This window comes from Lepidochelys kempii, chromosome 1 (assembly GCF_965140265.1).
Source record: "Lepidochelys kempii isolate rLepKem1 chromosome 1, rLepKem1.hap2, whole genome shotgun sequence".
Taxonomy (NCBI): domain Eukaryota; kingdom Metazoa; phylum Chordata; order Testudines; family Cheloniidae; genus Lepidochelys; species Lepidochelys kempii.
The window spans coordinates 213,616,751-213,637,893 of record NC_133256.1 but is presented as its reverse complement, the minus strand read 5'-3'; the positions used below and the strand labels follow the sequence as shown (position 1 = coordinate 213,637,893).

The 21,143-nt window shown below is 45.4% G+C and overlaps 1 protein-coding gene across 1 annotated transcript in view; it reads left to right on the top strand.

Annotated features, from left to right (window-relative positions):
* LOC140907106 (ovostatin-like) overlaps positions 1-12,617 on the top strand; it is a 54,833-nt gene extending 42,216 nt beyond the window's left edge. The window contains exons 28-36 of the mRNA XM_073332348.1: positions 566-731; positions 3,685-3,905; positions 5,330-5,545; positions 8,115-8,239; positions 8,624-8,714; positions 9,282-9,350; positions 10,368-10,470; positions 10,846-10,920; positions 12,426-12,617. Of these exons, the coding sequence (XP_073188449.1) occupies positions 566-731; positions 3,685-3,905; positions 5,330-5,545; positions 8,115-8,239; positions 8,624-8,714; positions 9,282-9,350; positions 10,368-10,470; positions 10,846-10,907 (1,053 nt within the window). The 3' untranslated portion in view covers positions 10,908-10,920; positions 12,426-12,617. The remainder of the gene's footprint in view (positions 1-565; positions 732-3,684; positions 3,906-5,329; positions 5,546-8,114; positions 8,240-8,623; positions 8,715-9,281; positions 9,351-10,367; positions 10,471-10,845; positions 10,921-12,425) is intronic.
* The last annotated feature ends 8,526 nt before the right edge of the window (positions 12,618-21,143 follow it).

Genomic DNA, 21,143 nt, shown 5'->3' with positions numbered 1-21,143 from the left:
CAATGGATTGACACTGAAGGCACTCAGACCAGAATCTGACCCAAAATGTTGAGTTTGTCCATTACAATAGAATGTGATATTACCAATGGAAGTTTAATAACTTATTTTAGAGCTAAGAAGAAGCAGTGGGCTGGAAGGGGGACAGAATGAGCTCTCATTTATACTCAAATTTTAACGTCAATAATGAAACCAAAGACACTCCTGTTTTATGATAACAACAAGGAGTCTGGTGGCACCTTAAAGGCTAACAGATTTCTTTGGACATAAGCTAAATCCTGGGCATAAATCTGTTAGTCTTTAAGATGCCACCAGACTCCTTGTTGTTTTTGTAGATACAGACTAACACGGCTATCCCCCTGATACTTGACTGTTTTATGATGCTTCCCTAGTCTGAAAATCCCTGTTTCAGAGATTTCATGCTGCCCCTCCTGCAGTCCTTTTGGACCTAGAAGGTTCCATGTTCTCTGCAGTGATGGTGGCCAGATAAAGTGAGCCTGGAATGTTCTGGAACAGCACACGCGCACACGCACACACGCACGCACACATCTAATTTATTTCTTTATAGCACCCCGTGGTCCGAAATGGCCTGGTTTGCTTGGAGGCTGCATCTGGAGAGGAAATCAGCAAAGTCTACATCCAGGCACTCCTGGCCTATATCTTCTGCCTGGTCGGCAATGAGGGGAAATGTGACTTCTTCTTGAAGGAGCTGGACAAATCAGCTAAGAAAGTTGGTGAGTGTCACCTAGTTTTTCTGGGACATTGGCACTGATGGCAGATGGGCCTACCTAGATGATACTGCCACCTTTAACTGTGTTCAAATCTAGAAACCACGGTAACTATTTGTCATGGAGTTTGACTCATTAGAAATACATAGGGAGATAGGCAGGCCCATAGGTACGCCAGTTGAAATGGGGATGCTGTGAGGATCTGTGGTTTTGTTTTTAACACACAACCCAGATTGACCCTCCTCTCTTCATATTGAAGGAGCCCTTGACTGTCATGTCCACCTCCCTACCTCAACCAGGCTTCCCAAGCTCCCCTCCTGCATGCACCTGTTTGCACACTAGATGCCCAATATTATGTAATACTTTGACACCAAACTTTTTGGTTATCAACGATGAGAATTTACTGGGCCTGATTCGGACCTCCCTTTCACTGATGCAAATCAAAGGTAGCTGGAAGGAGAGAACTGGGACCAGTGACTCTCTCTCTTGCTTTAGTTCTAGCCTTTCCGCTCAATCTATCTGTCTTATCTTTTTATGTGACTATCCTGTAGAAAGAGTGACAGCTTGTGGCATACAAATATAATTACAGTCTAATCCCAATATCCCTAAGGCCAGATGGATGAGTAACTGCTCCTGCAGAGTAGTCTGCTGGAATATTGTGTTCAGTTCTGGTCCTCCCTGTCTCAAAAAGGATCTAGCAGAAATACAGGGGGTTCAGAGATAAAAGACAAAACTGACCAGAGGAATGGAATGATTTCCATTAGAAGGCAGATTGAAAAAAAACAGAGTATTTAAAGCAGAGACAGAAAGAGGAGAAATAAAAGAATGAAATGGAGAAGGTAGATTGTGTGCTTCTGTTCTGACTTTTTCATAATACCTGACTAAGGGAACATTCAATGACATTGAAAGGCAGAAAATTTAAAACTGATAAAAGGAAATGCTTATTAATGGAACACATAATTAGTACATGGAACTCATTGCTACTAGAGCCCATTGAGGCCTAGAACTTATCAGGATTCATAAAAAATCAGAAGCGTATATGGACAATGAGAATATCCACAGTTACATTAGGTAGGATTTAAAAAAATCCCCAACGTTTGAAAGGGATTAAATTGTTATATTTCAGGGTGTAAGAGTACCCATACCTAAGGAGGGTTAGGAAAAAACTTCTTCATGGGTAGATTATTCCATAACTGCCCAATTTGAAATTTTCTTGTACCTTCCTCTGAAGGTGGCTATCTTTGGTCACGGTCAGACAGGGTACTGGATGAGATGGACCACTGGGTGGGTATGGCATAGCAGTTCCTCTGTTCTCCATGACCAGAGCTTCAGTGAAACATCAGGAGATTTAACCAACTATCAGATAATGAATAGTTGAAGTTTGACTGCACAGAGCAATCTCCCTCAGAGTCCCAAAGCCAGCTTCCTTTGACTCCCTGCTCACCTCAGGGAAGGACGATGCTGGGATCAGGAATGGATCTTGCAGGATTTAGCCCCTGGTCCACCAGACCTAGCCTTTGCAGTTCTACCAGTCCTATAGAGAGCCAGGGAGCAGGAACCAAATTTTGCCCTCCTTTACATCTGTAAATCAGGAGTAACTGGATTTATTGGAACTGGCAAAGGGACAGAAAAAGGCAACAAAAATGATGAGGGGTATGGAATAACTTCCATATGAGGAAAGATTAAAGATTGGGACTCTTCAGCTTGGAGAAGAGACCACTGAGGAGAGCTCTGATAGAGAACTATAAAATCATGACTGGTGTGGAGAAAGTGAATAAGGAAGTGTTCTTGTTGTTTACTCCTTCACATAACACAAGAACCAAGGGTCACCCAAAGAAATTAATAGGCAGCAGGTTTAAAAAAAACAGAAGGAAGTATTTATAGACAAAACACAGTCAACCTGTGGAATGTGTTACCAGGGGATGTTGTGGAGGCCAAAAGTATAACGGTACGAAAAAGGAGGAGGAGAGGTTCATTGATGGCTATTAGCCAAGATGGCAAGGACCCAACCCTATACTCTGAGTGTCCCTAAACCTCTGACTGCTAGAAGCTGGGACTGGATGACAGGGGATGATGGATCAGTCAATAGTTGTTCTGCTCTGTTCGTTCCCTCTGAAGCATCTGGCCCTGGACAGTGTCAAAAGACAGGATACTGGGCTAGATGGACCATTGGTCTGACCCAGTATGGCCTTTCTTATGTTCCTATGTTCAGTGGAGTTTCTCTGGAGTTACACCAGTGTACGTAAACAGATCTGGCCAGAGGACTGAGAAATAAACATTTATGCCCCCTACTGGAGTGCACAGCACTGAGTTTGTTCTCCACGGCCCTTTCTGCAGAAAGAAATGCTGGGTCTACACTATACACCACTGCTGGTGTTGCGTAGTGTGTGTGTAGCTGCATATCACAGTGAAAAGAAGGCTGCATCCACGCTGTAGTGTGTAGTTACATGTGTCAGTGAAAGTCTCTCATGGTGGGGTTGGGGAAGTGGGGGGAAGGGGGCGCTGCTCCCTGCAGCCAGATCCATTCACTTATGGTGAGGAAAAGCACCAGCAACAGGTAGCTGGAAGAGCCTTTCTTTGCTGCCTCGCCCCTGCCAGAACCTTTCCCCACTGCCTGTGTCTTTCCCTGAAGTGGGGAAACACTCCAGCAGCAGAGAGGCAGTGGAACACTGCATTGTGGGAGGCACAGCTTGGGCAAGTAGAAAGCCGTGTAGGGTAAGTACGCAGGTACGTACCCATAGCTTTCAAGTGTGTCTGTACTCTGCTCGCGTAACCAGTGCCTCTCTGCCTGCACCGCTATTTATCTCTATGCTAGGGGAGCTAGCCATCTATGTACTCTGCATGCCGCCAAAAGAAGACATACCCAAAGAGACTGGGACTGGATCTTCTGCATGGCAGCACAGACTACTAATTACTAAGCTGCTGTTCTGGTTCTTCACAATCTCCTTTCTGTTCTCAGGCGGCTCAGTGCACTGGGAGCGGGAGGTAAAGCCTCCTGCAGAAACGTTCCCCTCTTTCTATTCCCGTGCCCCCTCTGCTGAGGTTGAGATGACCAGCTATGGGCTGCTGGCAGTGCTCCACAAACCCAAACGAGCTCCAAAGGACCTAACATTCGCCTCCCAGATTGTGAAGTGGATCGTCAGACAGCAGAATTCCAATGGGGGCTTCTCTTCCACTCAGGTACAGCAGCTACTTTCTGCCCTCTAATCTCACACCCAGGAAATCTCAGGCAGCTGCTCACATAAACCAGCTGCATTAGAGATTGAGAGAGAGCCAATGGGACTGTGATTAAAGAGATCCATTGGCCACTTTCTCCCACAGATAGTCCAGGCCCTATTCCAAAAGCTGAAGTAGCAGCTATGAAGGGATGGCAGGCTTCCCCACACCCTGCCAGCTGGTTAGGGGTTTGAGGATCTGTTCCCCTAGCCTCAAGCTCTACGTACATAGTGCTAATGCACTCAAGCTTTTTGCAGTGTGTGTGTGTGTGTGTGTGTGTGTGTGTGTGTGTGTGTGAGGTGAGTAAATGTCACCTGTGGGGGGAGCAGAACGTCAGAGTTGAGTTCTGCTGTCCAGAAGACAATCTGGTTCTAAATGTGCAAGGGTGAAAGTCACATGGCAGCAACTGAATAGCAACAGGTACAGTTAGATCTTCACATGGGTAGGAGTTCAGAGAATTCCATTCGTCCCTGGTTCTCAGCATATTACTGATGTGTGTATGACTTGCTATCAGACACACCTGGTGCAGTGAAGCGTTCTGGAGGTGTGCCCTAATGCTCTACAGGACTCCGTTTCCAAGACGAACTGGGATGGGTTTGGGCTAGAGGCAGGGGTGAAAGTAAGTCTTGGGACTCACTGATATGGGGCTGGCTGGGGCTGGCTCTGGCCCCTGGAAGGGGCGGGGCCTCCGGCGGAAGGGACGGGGCTGGGGGAGGTCAGAGCCAGCCCCGGCCCACCCTATACCGGCAAGTGCCTCCTTCCTCCTCCCCGGGGTAACAGCAGCAGCCGGGGCCTCTGGCAGCGGTTTAAAGGGTCCGGGGCGGTAGCGGCAGCTGGAGGCCTGGGCCCTTTAAATCGTCCCCGGAGCACCACTGCCGCTTCCCCAGGGCTCTGGCAGCAGGGCTCCGGGGACGGGGCTCCGGCCTCCACTACTGCCCCAGGCCCTTTAAATTGTCCCCAGAGCCTGCCAGAGCCCTGGGGAAGCAGCGGCAGGGCTCCGGGGACGATTTAAAGGGCCCAGGGCTCAGCCACTGCCCCAGGCCCTTTAAATCGCCGCCCCAGCCTCGCCGCCACTACCCCAGGGCTCTGGCAGCGCGGCTCTGGCAGCAATTTAAAGGGCCAGGGGCTCCAGCTGCTGCTGGGAGCTGCAGGCCCTTTAAATTGCACCTGGGGAAGCCAATCCACCCCGGTACAGCGCACCGGCTCTTGCTGGTACACCCTACCGGGGTGTACCAGCTTACTTTCACCTCTGGCTAGAGGTCATCTGCACTGAAATCTTCTGAGCCGTGAAATGACTGTGGTCTGTATTGAAACCATGTGTTTAATAACCCAATGCAGTATCCCAACACAGTGTGTCTGTACTTCACAATTATTCTACACTTTTTCAGGACACGGTTATTGCTCTTCAAGCACTGGCTGATTACGGTGCAGCAACCTACTCTGAGATTGGCCAAAACACAGTTAAAATCAGCTCCAGCAAGCCTTTTGAGAAGGTCTTTGAGGTGAACAGCCAGAACAGGCTACTGTTGCAGCAGAGTTCCCTGCCTGATGTCCCGGGGAATTATACCCTGGAAGTGAATGGCAATGGATGTGTCTTTGTGCAGGTAAGTGCTCACCCTACCCTTTAGTGTGTGGCTTCTTCAGCACATAATACAGCCTTTCTTCTTTTGTGTCCGTCTCTGCTGTCCAGTGTGTGTCTCTCTCTTTCCCCCCTCCCCCACCTCTCCAGTTGTTTCTTTTCTTAAGACTCTTTTTGGACAAATATATCAACTTCTTAAAGTCCAGTTCAGAAAGAAAGAAAGAATTGGCCCTTGGTGTTTTTTTTTCTCTGTATCACACATGATTAGTTTTTTCTCGGGTGATGACTAGTAACTGGAGATGTGTCAGACGCAAACATCCTCCTCTTTATTTGTAAAACTTGAGTTCCAGTTGAAGGAGTATGGTTTGTCTATCTGTCAGTCATAGAGCTTTATACTGCTGCCCGTCTTTGTAGTATCCAACTGCTTCCATGTCAAATCAATAGCAATCTTCCTATCTGGGGTAAAAATCTGCCTGGAATATTTTAGTTTGAGTGGTTGGATAGGTAAACGTGTTAGGTATTTTCAGGGATTTTTTTTTTTGTAGGCATTTGTTTGGTAGATGAGGGCTATCCATGTTGAGAGTGTCACTGTTGCTATAGTGGAAAGATTTCTTTTTTTCAAAGAGGAAGGTTTTTCAGGATTTCCTAAAGATGGTCAGGCTCTAGATTCACCTGATCTCCTCTGGCAGTTTATCCCAGAGCCAGTTCCCTTTGACTGACCATGTCTTGTCCCCAGCTCTCACATCCTTCACTCCGGGCTTTTCTGATTTGCATCCTCCCAGAGGAGCCCATCTCCCCAGCAGAAAACACATTAGAATTCAGTCCTTAAGCTGTGGTCTTCAGACTGCAACACAGGAATGGGAGGCAGAAGAGCTGGGTACTCTTCCTGTCTCTTCCACTGACTCACAGAGTGACCTTGAGTAAATCACTGCAACAAGGATCATCCACAGGAAAAGCTCTAATGAAGCAGTGCAGCATTAAATGGGTGGGGAAAATGCCATATGATGCAGCCAGAACTGGGAGCACAAGCATTATGAGGTCAAAACCCAAAGAGCTGCTACAGTTTATAATGGCTAACTCTGAGAGGCCAAAACTCTCTGCACCTCTCTTTAGAAACATTTTATCCATTAAAATAGCAGCTGCCAAGAGGTTAACAACAGAAGCATTTTGGAATAGTACTGCCCCTTTTGTTCCTGCTGAGTGGCTGCACCTTGAATCTTAACCCATATAATGTGCTAGTCATGGTGAAAGGATCCTCCTAGACAAACGTCAGACTAAAGGTGAACAAACTTTGCCATCTCCAGACAACACAATCAATGAGAGGAAGGATGATGATGTGATTAATGCACTGGACTCGGGGGATTTGGGTTGAATTCCTGGCTTTGGCAAAGCTGTCATGTGACTTTGGGCAAGTCACTTAATTTCTATGTGCCTCAGTTCCCACCTGTAAAATGGGTATTATTACAGCCTGGTGCAGTACCCTGTATAGTCATCAGTCTGTTGTGCGTGGGCCCAAGCCAAGCCAATTGGATCTGGGTAGAGTCTAGTCACTGTTTCTAGCTGTGAGACTCCGCAGCACATTCAGAAGCTCAGATCTGTTGGGACATGGGGTGCTGCCATCCAGCTGTCCTAGATTCTGAAACCTCTCACGCCTCCCAAGTGCTTACTTGTACTCCGTCAGAGTCCCAGCTAGGCTGAGGCTCTCTGGGCTTCTACTGGGTCTCTGGCAGGAAAGTAAGGAACACAGGCTTAGCAAAGATGTTACTTAACCGTCGTGGCTTTACTTTTAGAGCATTCAAGAGTTACAGATCTTTGAAAATAACAGAAACCCTGAGATGCACTGTCCCTAGTCGGATCTCATCCCTGGTTTGTCAGAGTTTCAGGCTAAGCAGAGTCTCTCCTGCCCTCTCTTTCAAGCCCTTCTTACATGTTGCAGTGGATGGGCCCCTACACAGAGCAGAATCTTTCTCTTAAATAGGGCCATGACTCTGAGCCATACGCTCAAACTGAGATGCTCCAGATTCCCCAGTCATGCTTGCCCCCTACCCTTCTACGTCCAGCGTAGAGAAACCATTGTTCCATGGGGTTGGACCAATAGTTCAGTCATTCAGGATCAGTAGCCCCAGATGACTCTCAGCAATGGTCCTTCAGCAAGGAGCTGGGGCAGCTGTCTGGAATGCAGTACAACAGGCTACCCTTGCACAAGTCCGGACTAGTGTTCAACACATAGTGTACAATAGAATTCATAATCGGATCCAGACCTATCCTACTCTTCACAGAATTTATAAGATGCAGATACATTGGTGATGAACCCTATAGGTCCCTAGGCAGGTAAAAAAGCTAATGGGGATTGACATGTTTTTTTTCCCCACACTTCTGACTGGCCACTTGGTGGCACACTTATTCCTTACATTGTTCAGTTGTGGGGAAGGGAAGGTTTTTAATGTTATTGATGGAGAGCTTGGGGAGTTGGTGCATTCAGTCAGGATTTCTCCAGTCCATGGAGCAAAAAAGGGGTTGTTAGGCAACACAACAGGTGGGTCAATAGCTCAAATTGATTTCTAATTTTCATGACCATTTTTCATCTGTTCCAGACAACACTGAGATACAACATCCTTCTTCCCAAGAAGACTTCTGGGTTCTCTCTCTCAGTGCAGACGGCAAATGCTTCCTGTGCAGACAGTTTCCGGGCAAAGTTTGACATCGTCCTCTCAACCAGGTAACCTCCTTTCAGTTGCCTGGATGACAAGAACTGGCTGGTTAAGAAGCGATGGCTTTTGAAAGAACAGATTACAAATATTAAAGGGCTGTTAGATGGTCTGTGTAAAATTCCCCTGGGTATTAATCGCCTTGGTTTGCTAGACACTTATCCCAAACCCCAGGGATACCCCCTCTTTCTAGACAACTGTCCCTCCCTGGAGATACTTGTCCCCTTCTTGGACATTTATCTTTGGTCATTTCTGCACCTCTTCCATGTTAATAAATGATTAGCAATTACATGCAATTCAAAAAGGCCTTTGCAGGCTGTGTGCACTCTGGAGCCGAAGGTGTTGTGTTTCCTCCACATTCATGGTCCAGAATGACCCAGTCACTCTCATTTCAGTTATACCGGGAACCGCAATATCTCCAACATGGCCATTATTGACATCAAGATGCTCTCCGGCTTCGTACCTGTCAGTTCATCCCTGCAGAAGGTAAGGAATGGCAGTGACATGAATAAGCCATCTCAGGGAAAGGAGGGGGTTACAGAATATTACAATATGGACTGGATAAAAAGAGGGGCCTGGTTAGCACTGAAAAAACTACTTTCCTAGGGATTTTAATGTGTCTGTAGCAGTTGACTAGATTATGGATTCTCAGTCTGGGGGGTCACGCCCTCCAGGAGTCCTAACAGGGGTCAGGGTGTCACAACTACCCTGTTTCCTATATTGCTAAATTGGAGGGAGCTCCCAGATAGAGCCTGGCTAAATGGGAGTGAGATTCAAGGGAGGGAGGTGTCCTAATATGGACAAGGTTGAGGATCACTGGATTAGATTAACCAACTGGAATTCCAAACTGACTGTCTCTTGTATAACTGTCTAGATATGTGCATTTCCCGACAAAGCCACTGAACACATGGGTCTCTAACAAGTGATTATTTTGATTGACCCATGCTAGCCATTAGATAACACTTTGGCTCAGTCATTTACTGCAGATTCTGGGGTGTCTTGCTTTCAGTGATTATTAACATTTGAATGTTTCCCCCATTTCCTCGCCTAAAGCTCCGTGAGGATCAGAATGTGATGCAGGTAGAAACCAAGCAAAACCACCTCCTCCTCTATCTGGAGAATGTGAGTTCTGGAAAATCAATTCTTTGGTTTGGGTTTAGCAAGTTTTAATTTTGCATAGAAGATACACATATGTGGAGTGGCTACGTATGTGATAAACTGCATTGATCATGCACCTTTGCCCATTAATCCATCTACCCTGAAACTATTCTAACATTCCAAACCCCTCAGCAGCTTCCAGCAGCCTCCTGTTCTTTTATTCCAAATAAAACACACTAAAAATGTTTCCTCCTTTCAGCCACTGACTGCTGGGGGCCAGGGAGCAACCTCCCCAGTGGGCACACAGCTCCACTAGGGGGTTTCCCCTAAAGCAGCTGGTTCTGGCCACCAGCACAGGCAGGATACTGCACTAGCTGGAGGACTAGTTTTTATCTGGTCTGGAAATTTTGATGTCCCTTCTCCTCCTCATAATTGCTGCGTAGAGAATTTCCCCCTTCCCTCCAATCAGATTGCCCCTGTCTGAGGACTGGAGCTAGCAGGACACAGTCCTGCCCCAGAAGCAGCTTTTTCTAGTCAGAAAAACATGCTGCATCTTTAAAGTTGATTCCCTTGAGGCCCTGCAGGACTAGTAATGGGAGCGTTTACACCATTGGAAAGGGGAGATTCCCAGCTTCTCCGTGGGATGCACACCCTCCCTGCTATACTTGGAGGGACTGCACAGTATTAGATTTCAATGCCATGACCATTTGGGATTTAGAAAGGTCATTTTTAGATGTTGGTTTTGCTTCCTCTCAGCCCTGTGTAGTGGGACTCATGATGACTGAGGATCCCAGCCATACAGGAAGGAGAGGAAAATTAGAACCAGTAACGTTTTTTAAAAACTTTCTAAGACTGTTTCTAAAATGACTGATACAGGCAGGTAAATAATGGATGCCAGGGCTGGAGTGCATCATACACACAGGAGATGTGTGTGTTGGGAACCCACCATAGCTCAGCAGTCTCTGGGGTTGACCCTCTACAGAGGAGTCAGTGTTCTATGAATAAAAGCTGATGCCCATCTCTGTCCCGCCCCGTTCCCAGGTCTCACGGAAGACTGTCAGTTTCTCTTTCTCAGTTGAACAAGACCTTCCTGTGACCAACATCAAACCAGCTTCAGTGCTGATCTACGATTACTATGAAACAGGTAGGAGGGCTTTGTTTAGACCACACACCGGGTGGCGGGGAGTGTCACTGCATTTATTAAAACTGATGGAGGGCCGTTACAATTGAGAGGCTGATGGGGCCTTGGAACTCAATAGGGGTTTGAGCCAAACCTACTCAAGTCAATAGAGAGACACCTGTTTACTTCAGTGAGCTTTGGCTCAGGCCATAGGTGCTGAATGTGCATGATAAGCCTGCTCTGGAATAGGTGATGGACTAGAACTGGGAAGATTTCAAGGAGATCCATTTTGAGCTTCTATGAATCAGGGATACTCCACAGGGAGGGGAGGGTTTGTGTGATGGGCATCAGAGATGGAGTGACTTCTTACTGCAATGGGAATGTTCCCATCTCTTCCAGACGAGAATGCTGTTGCAGAATACAAGTTACTCTGCAATGAGACTACCCCTGAAAGCATCTAATAGCCCGGGAAAGGTAAGTGAGAGCTGGAGACACTGAGCAGATACAAGGAGAATGTGGTGAGTGGAGAGCAAGAAGAAAGGTGAGGTAAGTGGGGAGCTGCACTGAGTAGATGAACGGAGGTGGGGTAAACAGGTGGATTGAAGTTCCTGTAGGTTAGGGTATCTAGTCTCCACCAGCCTGATCAAAGAGTAGGGAGACAAGGTTGTTTTCATTTAAGAGCCCAATCCTGCCGGATGTCAAGTTCCCAAAATTGATGGGAGTTGGGGGCACTCAGCAGTTCCCAGGGAGAGCTCTGCCCTCTGCAGCATTGGAGCCCAAGTGCATACAATCAGATAGATGGAAAATGGCTGAAGAGTATTTTGTAAGCGCTACCATCTTCCAAAATGCAGTGCTTTTCGTATTAGCTGTTCCACTGAGATCAGCCCTTCAAAGCCTGCCTTTTCCAGGTACCCACCTGGCCATTTCACAGGGAGCTGGGACTCCTGGAAATTCCATTTCTAGCCAGTGAATCAATGAAATGCTTTCTGAAGAGAAAGCTGGCTCATACTAACTTCATTCTTGGAGCTGGAGTATTGGTAGTTCAGTGGGAGACATCTCGGCTCACATGTGAGGCCCGGTTCAATTCCTGGAAATGGAGCATTCTTACTCCAGGTTGGCTGCTGCCTGCAGGGTTGGGCTGTTGGGGCTGCAGATGTATCCAAAGCTGGGTTCCTTGGTACAGCTTCACAATTCTGCCCTCAGTATAGTTGTGCAGCACAAGTGAGCTGGGCCACTAACCCAGAGTTCAAGAGATTAAGAACATAAGAATGGCCCTACTGGGTCAGACCGAAGGTCCATCTAGCCCAGTATCCTGTCTTCTGACAGTGGCCAATTCCAGGTGCCCCAGAGGGAATGAAGAGAACAGGCAATCATCGAGTGATCCATCCCCTGTCGCCTATTCCCAGCTTTTGGCAAACAGAGGTTAGGGACACCATACCTGCCCATCCTGGCTAATAGCCATTGAAGGACCTATCCTCCATGAATTTATCTAATTCCTTTTTTGAACCCTGTTATATGTCTTGGCCTTCACAACATCCTCTGGCAAGGAGTTCCACAGGTTGACTGTGCGTTGTATGAAAAAATACTTTTTTGTTTGTTTTAAGCCTGCTGCCTATTAATTTCATTTGGTGACCTCTAGTTCTTGTGTTGTGAGAAGGAGTAAATAACACTTCCTTATTTACTTTCTGCACACCAGTCATGATTTTATAGACCTCTGATATCCCCCCTTAGTTTTGTTTTTTTTTCCAAGCTGAAAAGTCCCAATCTTATTAATCTCTCCTCATATGGCAGATGCTTCATATCCCTAAGAATTTGTGTTGCCCTTTTCTGAACCTTTTCTAATTCCAATATATCTTTTTTGAGATGTGGCAACCACATCTGTACACAGTATTCAAGACTGAATCCATTCTCTCCTAGAGCCTATGAATTATGTGTTTGCCTTGTTCTCACTGATGTTTCTGCTTTGCTTTTTTCTCCAGGACTGTGGTGAACGATGAACAAGTGAACAAGTGATTCCTCTGTTCAGTCACAGAAAGACCATTTCATTGCACTTCACCCTTCTAATCACAGGCGTCCATGACAACGTGTGTCATTTTTACCTGAACTTAGGCTTGATGCTTCCTTCCATGAAGCTTTTCTCCAGGTCCATATCCTGAACATGTATTAGTTCTCTTCAATAAATCTTCTCATTACTGGAGATGTGCACCTGGTCTCTACTTTACTTTGCTTTTTCTTTATAATTTGGTAACAATTAGGACTTTCCCCACAACTCCAGTGGGCTGGACGTTTCTGCTGCAATGATCAGAGGTGCCATTGTTAACTATGGACAAATTTCTATAGTCACCAGGTTCACATTTAATGCCTTATTCGACTAGAGACCCCATCTCAGAGTGATTGATTCAAGCTGTCTGTGCAGACTCAGACAGACAGCACTGCTAGGTGCCACATTTGGAAGGTTTCCTTTACTGCTATGGGGCAAGAAACTTTAATTATTTTTTTTAATGACTGTTCACATAGTGAAGAAACCAGTAGGAAAACCAGAGACAGAGAGAGCAGAGATCATTGCATCCAAGCTCTATCTGGCCTCCAGGGACCACCCGGAATGGTCACATCAGCAAGAGCCTCTGCTCAGCCTCCACCCAACAGCAAGGAGATTCTGTTTCAGCAGCATTTTACTGCAATAGCCTTTTCCTGCCCATGGCACCATGTCAGAAAGGGAAATGCAGCCACATCTAATAATCCTTGGTAGCTATTGTCATGCAGCACGTTTAGCTATTGGTCTGTCTCTCTCTTCTCTCCTGCTTGGGCCCCATCTCCCTTGGAGCCTATGCAATAGTGCTACCCCTCCTCCCCCATTGCACCCACATCACTCCAGTCCTAGAGGGAGACGTCTCCTGCTCCTCCTGTAGGTGCTGCCACCCTCAGTCATGCCATCCTGGGATCTGCAGCAGGGGCTGCTGCTCCACCACTGCAGAGCTCCTAGCACAGCACCCAACGCCTGGGACTTCATGGCCAGTGACACAATTTCGGCCCCAGCTGGAGCTAGTCTGGGAATGACTCAAGTTTCCAGCTCTCATGCATTTCAAACCCTGCCTAGGAGCAATCCCTCTGATTGGCTGCCTTCCCCACTTGCCCATCTCCTGGGAAATAGCAGCCACCCAGGGCTACTGCAGGTGTCAGACAGAGTTGTCCCCTGTGACGGGCTGGATCACAGAAACCCCCTTGGGGCTGCCAACTGATGTGCAAAGATTACTTCTGCCCCTGCTTTCGCTGCCAGCTTGGGACTGCAGCACCCTCTCTTGTTGAGCCAGACACGCCCGTCTGCTCCAACACAGACCCAGGATCTGAACCACATGCCCCAAAGCTGCAGACTTAACTGAAAGCAACTTAAGAAGTGTTCCTGTCTTTTAACACTCAGATGCTCAACTCCCAGTGGGGTCCAAACCCCGAATAAATCTGTTTTACACTGTATAAAGCTTATACAGGGTAAACTCATAAATTTTTCGCCCTCTATAACACCGATAGAGAGAGATGCACAGCTGTTTGTCTCCTCCCCCCCCCCCCAGGTATTAATACATACTCTGGGTTAATTAATAAGTAAAAAGTGATTTTATTAAATACAGAAAGTCGGATTTAAGTGGTTCCAAGTAGTAACAAACAGAACAAAGTGAATTACCAAGCAAAATAAAATAAAATATGCAAGTCTAAGTCTAATATAGTAATAAAATTGAATACAGATAAAATCTCACCCTCACAGAGATTTTTCAATAAGTTTCTTTCACAGATTGGATGCCTTCCTAGTCTGGGCACAATCCTTTCCCCTGGTACAGCCCTTGTTCCAGCTCAGGTGGTAGCTAGGGGATTTTTCATGATGGCCGCCCCCTTTGTTCTGGTCAACCCACTTATATATCTTTTGGACAAGGCGAGAATCCTTTATCCCTCTGGGTTCCCACCCCTCTTCTCAATGGAAAAGCACCAGGTTAAAGATGGATTCCAGTTCAGGTGACATGATCACATGTCACTGTAAGACTTCATTACCCACTTGCCAGCCCACAGGTATACAGGAAGACTTACAAGTAAAACAGAGCCATCTACAGGTAATTGTCCTGGTTAATGGGAGCCATTAAGATTCCAAACCACCATTAATGGCCCACACTTTGCATAACTACAGTAGGACCTCAGAGTTATATTTCATATTTCAAGTTTCAGATACAGGAGTAATACATTCATACAAATAGGATGACCACACTCAGCAGATTATAAGCTTTGTAATGATACTTACAAGAGACCTTTTGCATGAAGCATATTCCAGTTACATTATATTTACACTCATTAGCATATTTTTATAAAATCAAATAGAGTGCAACATCACATCACCCCTCCCATCAGAGGCCAGAGCTGTTTTCCGGTAGAGGTTGGACAGGAAGCAATTGACACCATTCTTATTGAAGGGGAGAGGGCAGCATTGAGCAGAAAGAGTAGCTCAGGGTTATGCTACTCCCCTCTACTGTGAACAATGGATCAGCCTGGTCCCTGCTTCTCCTCCCTGCAGCACTGGTAAAGGTTAGAGGAGGTGAAGAACCCTGAGGCTGCAGGAGGCTCCTAGGTGAAATGAGGGTCAATGGAATGATGTGGGGCTGGGGGTGCAAAGTTGATGTGAGCCTGGGGCTGTATCATTGATTGCTGGGATGGGGGCAGGCCAGTGTGGGGCTGGGGGTGTAGCATTGATTCATTAGGAAGTGCTACAAGACACATCCCTGTCCTGGATCCCAGCTGACTTCACAGTGGGGCCTGGGCTTGGAGCTCTGCTACAGAGCCTCATGCTTTGATGGTCACCCCCATAGTAATGTCATAGCTATTCTCAGTGTGCTTCCTTTCTCTTCACTAGACGCTTGTCAGTTATTAACTTCTGTCCAAGGAGACCAAGATCATTTGGAAAAAGGAATGAAAATGTGTTTAGTGAATTTGAAATTGTGACACTAATAAAAATTGAACCAATGTGAAAAAATCAATGGGCTGGAAAATGTCATTTCATTCCTTACTAAGAATCACAACAAGGAGAAGGCAGTGACACCTCTATGATATCACTGGGACAAACATATCAAGGGGTGGTCTGGATGCCTGCAGGAGGCACAATATACCTTGGCACCAGCTACCCACCAACTTAATCTAGAAATTGCCAGCCAAACCGGCAGAGCTTTAGGAACATCTCTCACCAGGAGAGGCAGGAAATGATCTTCCATGTTATCTCCCCTGGATCCCATGGCTCCACGAGGGATTGCTGCCTACATGCAGGGTTAGGAGAGCTAGTGGGGCAGGGAAGGTTCTCACTGCACAGCTCTCCAGAGCAAACATGGAGCTAGCCCTCTGCTGAAGAACCCCTCATCCTTCTCAGGCACCGGGGAAGGGAAGGGGCTCTAGGTGAGTTCTAGTAGGAATCCAACAAGGATTTGTTGAGTGTTATATGTGGTGTCCTGACCCAGGGGCTTCTCTCTCTTGCTTTTGTGTCAGTCCGGGAGACAGTGTTGGGAGCCAGATCACTACAGGGAACAAAAGGTACTAACACACCAAGGGGAGTCATTGCCATTGGTGTCCCCTTGTATGGCTGGAGTCAGTCTCAGAGGAGGGGGCTTATTTCTAGGGGTCCTGTTGTCTGGCTGGGTTCTTTACACCTTTGGTGCAGCAGCAGACCATTCAGCCGGTAGATCCCGTCCCTGGCCTGTCCTCTGCCTCCATCAGGATTTCACCTTCAGCTGCTAGTCTCTGAGCAAGGAGTCTCTCTCTCCAGTTGCTGAGGAGATGGACATGGTGGGCAAGCATAAGGGGCCCTTCAGAAAGAGATGAAAAAAGCTTCAATTCTCTTTGTCCCTGAGAGAGTCTGGATCACAAACCCAGGGGCGAGTGGTGGGGGCTCAGGATGGGTGACCTGTCCCTGGGATGGGGACACCCAGGGTCTGCAGCACAAGTCTCCCAGCTCTCCTGTGATCATGGGGTTGAATTAGTGCCTGGGTTTAAAGATGTTTCTCACTTGGGATATAATATAACAGCTATGTAGCCTAAATTGGCCTATTCCCTGTTCTTTTATGCTAACTATCCCATAATACCTTGTATTAGCTAAATTTTACTGTAACAGTAGGTAGGGAGTTGTACTCACAGGCCAGTACTCAAATGTCCCAAAGGAAAAGGACAAAACATATGATTGTTCTACCCACATACAAACCTAGGAGATACCTTCACATTCTTGGGTACCTAGAATGCATGTGTTCAGAACAAAGCGATGAGAGGTGAACCATGGTACCGGAAGAACAAGCTAGAAAGCTGATGGGTGAAATCTAGTTTCAGATGCTGTACAATGTTCCTTGGACTTGTAAGCAGGTTGAGTATAAAAAGATGGCTGTAGAGGTATAACTTTGGGAGCACACCTTCTGCGTAAGGTGAATATAACATCACTGTACAAGATGGCTTCCCATAGACTTGTATTGAACCTTCTTCCTATACTGTATTATTATTCACTTATAGCAATAAACCTGAATGACATAGGTTATTTGGTCTCTTGAGTATATTTTATAATGAACCAAAGTGTGATCAAGCAATTGACTATACAATTTATCAACACATGGCACTTGCCTTGGCCAAGGGTGGCCTAATGGGATCCCAGCTGGGAGGACACAATGGGAACATGGATCTTCTAGTGTCTCCATTGCAGCATCCCACAAGGTTAAGGTTAAACTCCCCGTGCCCCTATTTGGGATATGCCACTAGTGATTAAACGGGCTTGCACCAGAAATTATACTGTTCAAATTATCATTTTTTATTGTTTGCATGTTGGCTATATTGTTACCATTCCTATTCTCTTATATTTTACACATCCTGAACGTCCCCTTTGCCGAGGGGAAGCATAAAACTTTTACACCTGCATTTCCCACCCCATTGCGCTTGTCATGCACTTTGGATGTGCTTCCATTGTCTATTTAAGATCCAAATCCACTTACTCCCTGGACAAGGACACTCTGATTTCTGTCATGTATAGAGTGGACTAACATAGCTGGACTAATGGGTATCCATGGTACTGAGGTCAGCTAGTTTTACACTGAAAGTTTCATTATTAGATTTGATACACAGGCGCTTCAAATTCATGAAAACAGAAAGGCTGAATATTTACATCTTTCCCACTATATCTGTGCACTATTAAGGATTTATGTACAGATACAATATATACATGCAACAAGGTTGAACCACTAACAAAAAAAAACATTACAACAGAAATTTTAAAGCTCTTTGAATTGTTCATGGTAACTCACTTGGAATATGTTCTTTGAGCTTTCTATCTGGTCCCCTCAATTACATATTATTGCTTCTGTTGCCTGATTGGCTGACCTAGCATGTGTAAAATGACTTCACGTCCATTTTAATGAATTTTGTTTAATTCACTCATGCCAACATCGACAAGAGCTCGCTGGAACATTAATGTTGTTTTCAGTAAGTCTTGGAACACAGGAGGAGTTCTAGAAGACTGGCAAGGTAGGCAAGGAAATGCCTATTCCCAGCTGGTTTGTGGATTGCACTGGGGCTTAGGCATGAGACAGGTACCCGGGTGCCTAAACTGGGGAAGGAAATCCAGAGAAGAGCAGCAAAAATGATGAAAGGTCTAGAAAACATGACTTAGGAGGGGAGATGGAAAAAATCGGTCTTGTTTAGTCTGGAAAAGAGATGACTGAGGGGGACATGATAAAATTTTTCAAGTACATAAAAGCTTGTTACAAGGAGTAGGGAGAAAAATTGTTCTTCCTAACCTCTGAGGATAGGACAAGAAACTATGATCTTAAATTGCAGCAATTGCACAAACTTCCTAACTGTCAGGATGGTTAAGCTCTGGAATAAATTGCCTAGGGAGGCTGTGGAATCTCCATCACTGGAGATTTTAAAAAGCAGGTTAGACAAACACCTGTCAGGGATGGTCTAGATAATCCGGCCATGAGTCCAGGGGACTGGACTGGAAGACCTCTCGAGGTCCCTTCCAGTCCTACAATGCTATGATTCTATGCCCAGAGGCAGGAATTTAGGCACATAAGGGACTTTTATGGTGACAATTAAATAACCTCTAGAGTTAGGCAGCCACTGAACTGGTGTTCTGCGGGTCTCAGTGGTGCCTAAATGTTGGATTTGGGCACCTAGCTCACATTTTTGGTGCCAAGTCCTTTTGTGGAGCTGAGCCACGGTTAGCACATTCTCCTTTTTATTTTTGCAAACCCTGTTCAGTTATATAATCAATCTCTCTCTCTCCGAATACTGGAATTGTGTTCCTAAACACAGAAACAAAAAAGGAAGGAAATTCAAAAAGAAACTGAGGGCACGGAGGAGCTAAGTCCAAAAAGCAGAAAAAAAGGGCTACTGGGTTCATAACTGACGCAGGATTTGAATATAAATTGACCAAATGTTGCAAATTATACGTCGTGCTGGTAGTACAGCCTGTTATTAAAGTTATTTGAGACTTGTCATTATACGACCTTGTTGTCAGTTACCCATAACTTTGCTGCACTTTAACCATTTGGTCTGAAATTCTCCATTCTTCTTGTCTGTCTCAGGCTGATTTTAACTTCCTATAGCCCCTCAGATTTTCTTATCTTCAGCACACTGGCTCCCTGATCACGCCCAACACTGCTTTTATCATTTCTCTTTATTTTAATGATGTGAGCCCTGCTCAGTATCATTGGAGAGCCACCAGTCCCAGCAGTAACTCTGCGCTGATGTGAAGAGATGATGAAATATTAATAACCACTGCTTTTCCAGTCTCCTCAATATGGGTTTCATTCTGTGAGTGCAAGTACTGATGTATTCTTGTGAGCGTCAGGAAAATGAAACCCAGAAGTCTGGACTAGGACTTCCCTTCCACTGGGCTGAAAACTCTGTGCATTTTGTGTGATTCAGACAAAAGCTTCCCTTAGTCTGTCGTTTTGTAGCATTGAATCATCTAAGAACATTTCAGCTGCTCCCTTTGGTATTATCACTCATTAGTTCTAGACTTTGACATGTCCCAAAGGTCTCAGAAATGTGTTTCTATGCTCAGCACATGATGTAAACCTTATAAAGAAGGGGCGGGGGGGTTCATGTGTGACTCCCTGGCATTCAGAAGAATTATTCTGCATCACCCCTTCACTTCTATTATTGGGTTTTCACTAAAGGCAATATCAACAAGATATTTCCCTTCTTCTTTTCTCTTTAAACAGTTCTTCCTTCCTCTTCAGAAAATGAAGAACTTTATTATCTGCACAGTTTAGGAAGTTGAGGACAGCCAGAAAACCTTGAATTCAAACACATATTTTCCAGCATCCATAAAACTATGAAAGAGATACTGGCAACTTCCTTGGAAGTTCCTGAATCAATGTTCATGCTTTCCTAGCCAAATGTCTGATCTCTGCCTTGACTGCACAATCAAAAGTGTCAGTGATGGCTGCTGGAGTTTGGACTCTGCCAGAGCTGAAGGATCTTGCCTTATATCCTTTCAGTCTTGTCAATATCAAGGAAGACATCTTCTCTCTAGCTTACTTAAGCTGTTTCTTCTTCATTTGGTCTGAACTAGGGTGTGTTATTACTGCTATAGATTTGACTACTTTGCTTAAAACCGTTATTTCCTGTACCTGTATTCTATAAAGATGAGGAATTATCCTTCTGAAATCTCAGAAACTAGTGTGACAATAGGATAAATGTTGACTTCTAATGTTAACCAGCTAACTACTGAGTCAGAGCAGTATTACAATTTCCTTTCTGATGTAATTACTTAGTTTTTAATTAGTAAAGAAGAGAGACTAGACTTCAGGTACTTCCCCACCAACACCTTTAAAATAGCATTAGAAGGGACCCAATAACTCTGGTAGCCTTTCTGTTGTGTCCTGCAAGCAGCCTCTTTCAAAGACAATGGCACATTTCTAAAGTCAGTTACCTCATAGTTAATGTCATATATACCAATGAAGTCAATAAACTTATTCCAGACTTTCACAAATCTAACTGAGAGGGGAATTGGGGTCCACTGAGAGGGGAATTGGGGTCCATATCTCTCAAGGACATTTCATGATTTGAGGATGCATGTCTAGAGCACAATCTCTGAATTGATTGTGAGGTCTACTGTCCAAACAATGAGAGAAATTCACCAGTACATTAATTGATTGTGTGATCATTAGGTTGCGCACTTGTGTGAGACAAGAATTTTTTACACCAAGCAACCAAAATCTGACAAATCCCTCCCCACCATTAGCAACCACCCAAGCTGTGCCATGTCATAGATTACACACTCCCCTCAAATGCCTAAAATGACTCCAGCTAAGCATTGAATCCTTTACCATCATGGCCACTCATCCTGACTCCTTAAGAAAAGTGGAAATTCCTTGAAGCACTAAAGGTTTTCTTAAACTGTGGTATGGTGTATTGCACATTTTAAGGAAATCAGCGTATTGAAAATGTAAGTAACTCTCTAATTCCCCATGGGGATAACCCAAATCCCTATTTTAATTTACATTTTTATTTTAACCATATATGATGCGGTCAGGTTATCATTTGCCAGAAGGAAGCACTGAAGAAATTAGCTAGCAGTTATGAATGTTTGAAAATCAAGTTTGCAGCATGCGCAGTTTGTTATTGACATTCCTATCACTTGAAGCGTGGAGGTGGGGAAGAAATAGAACAAACCATGCTACTGTATT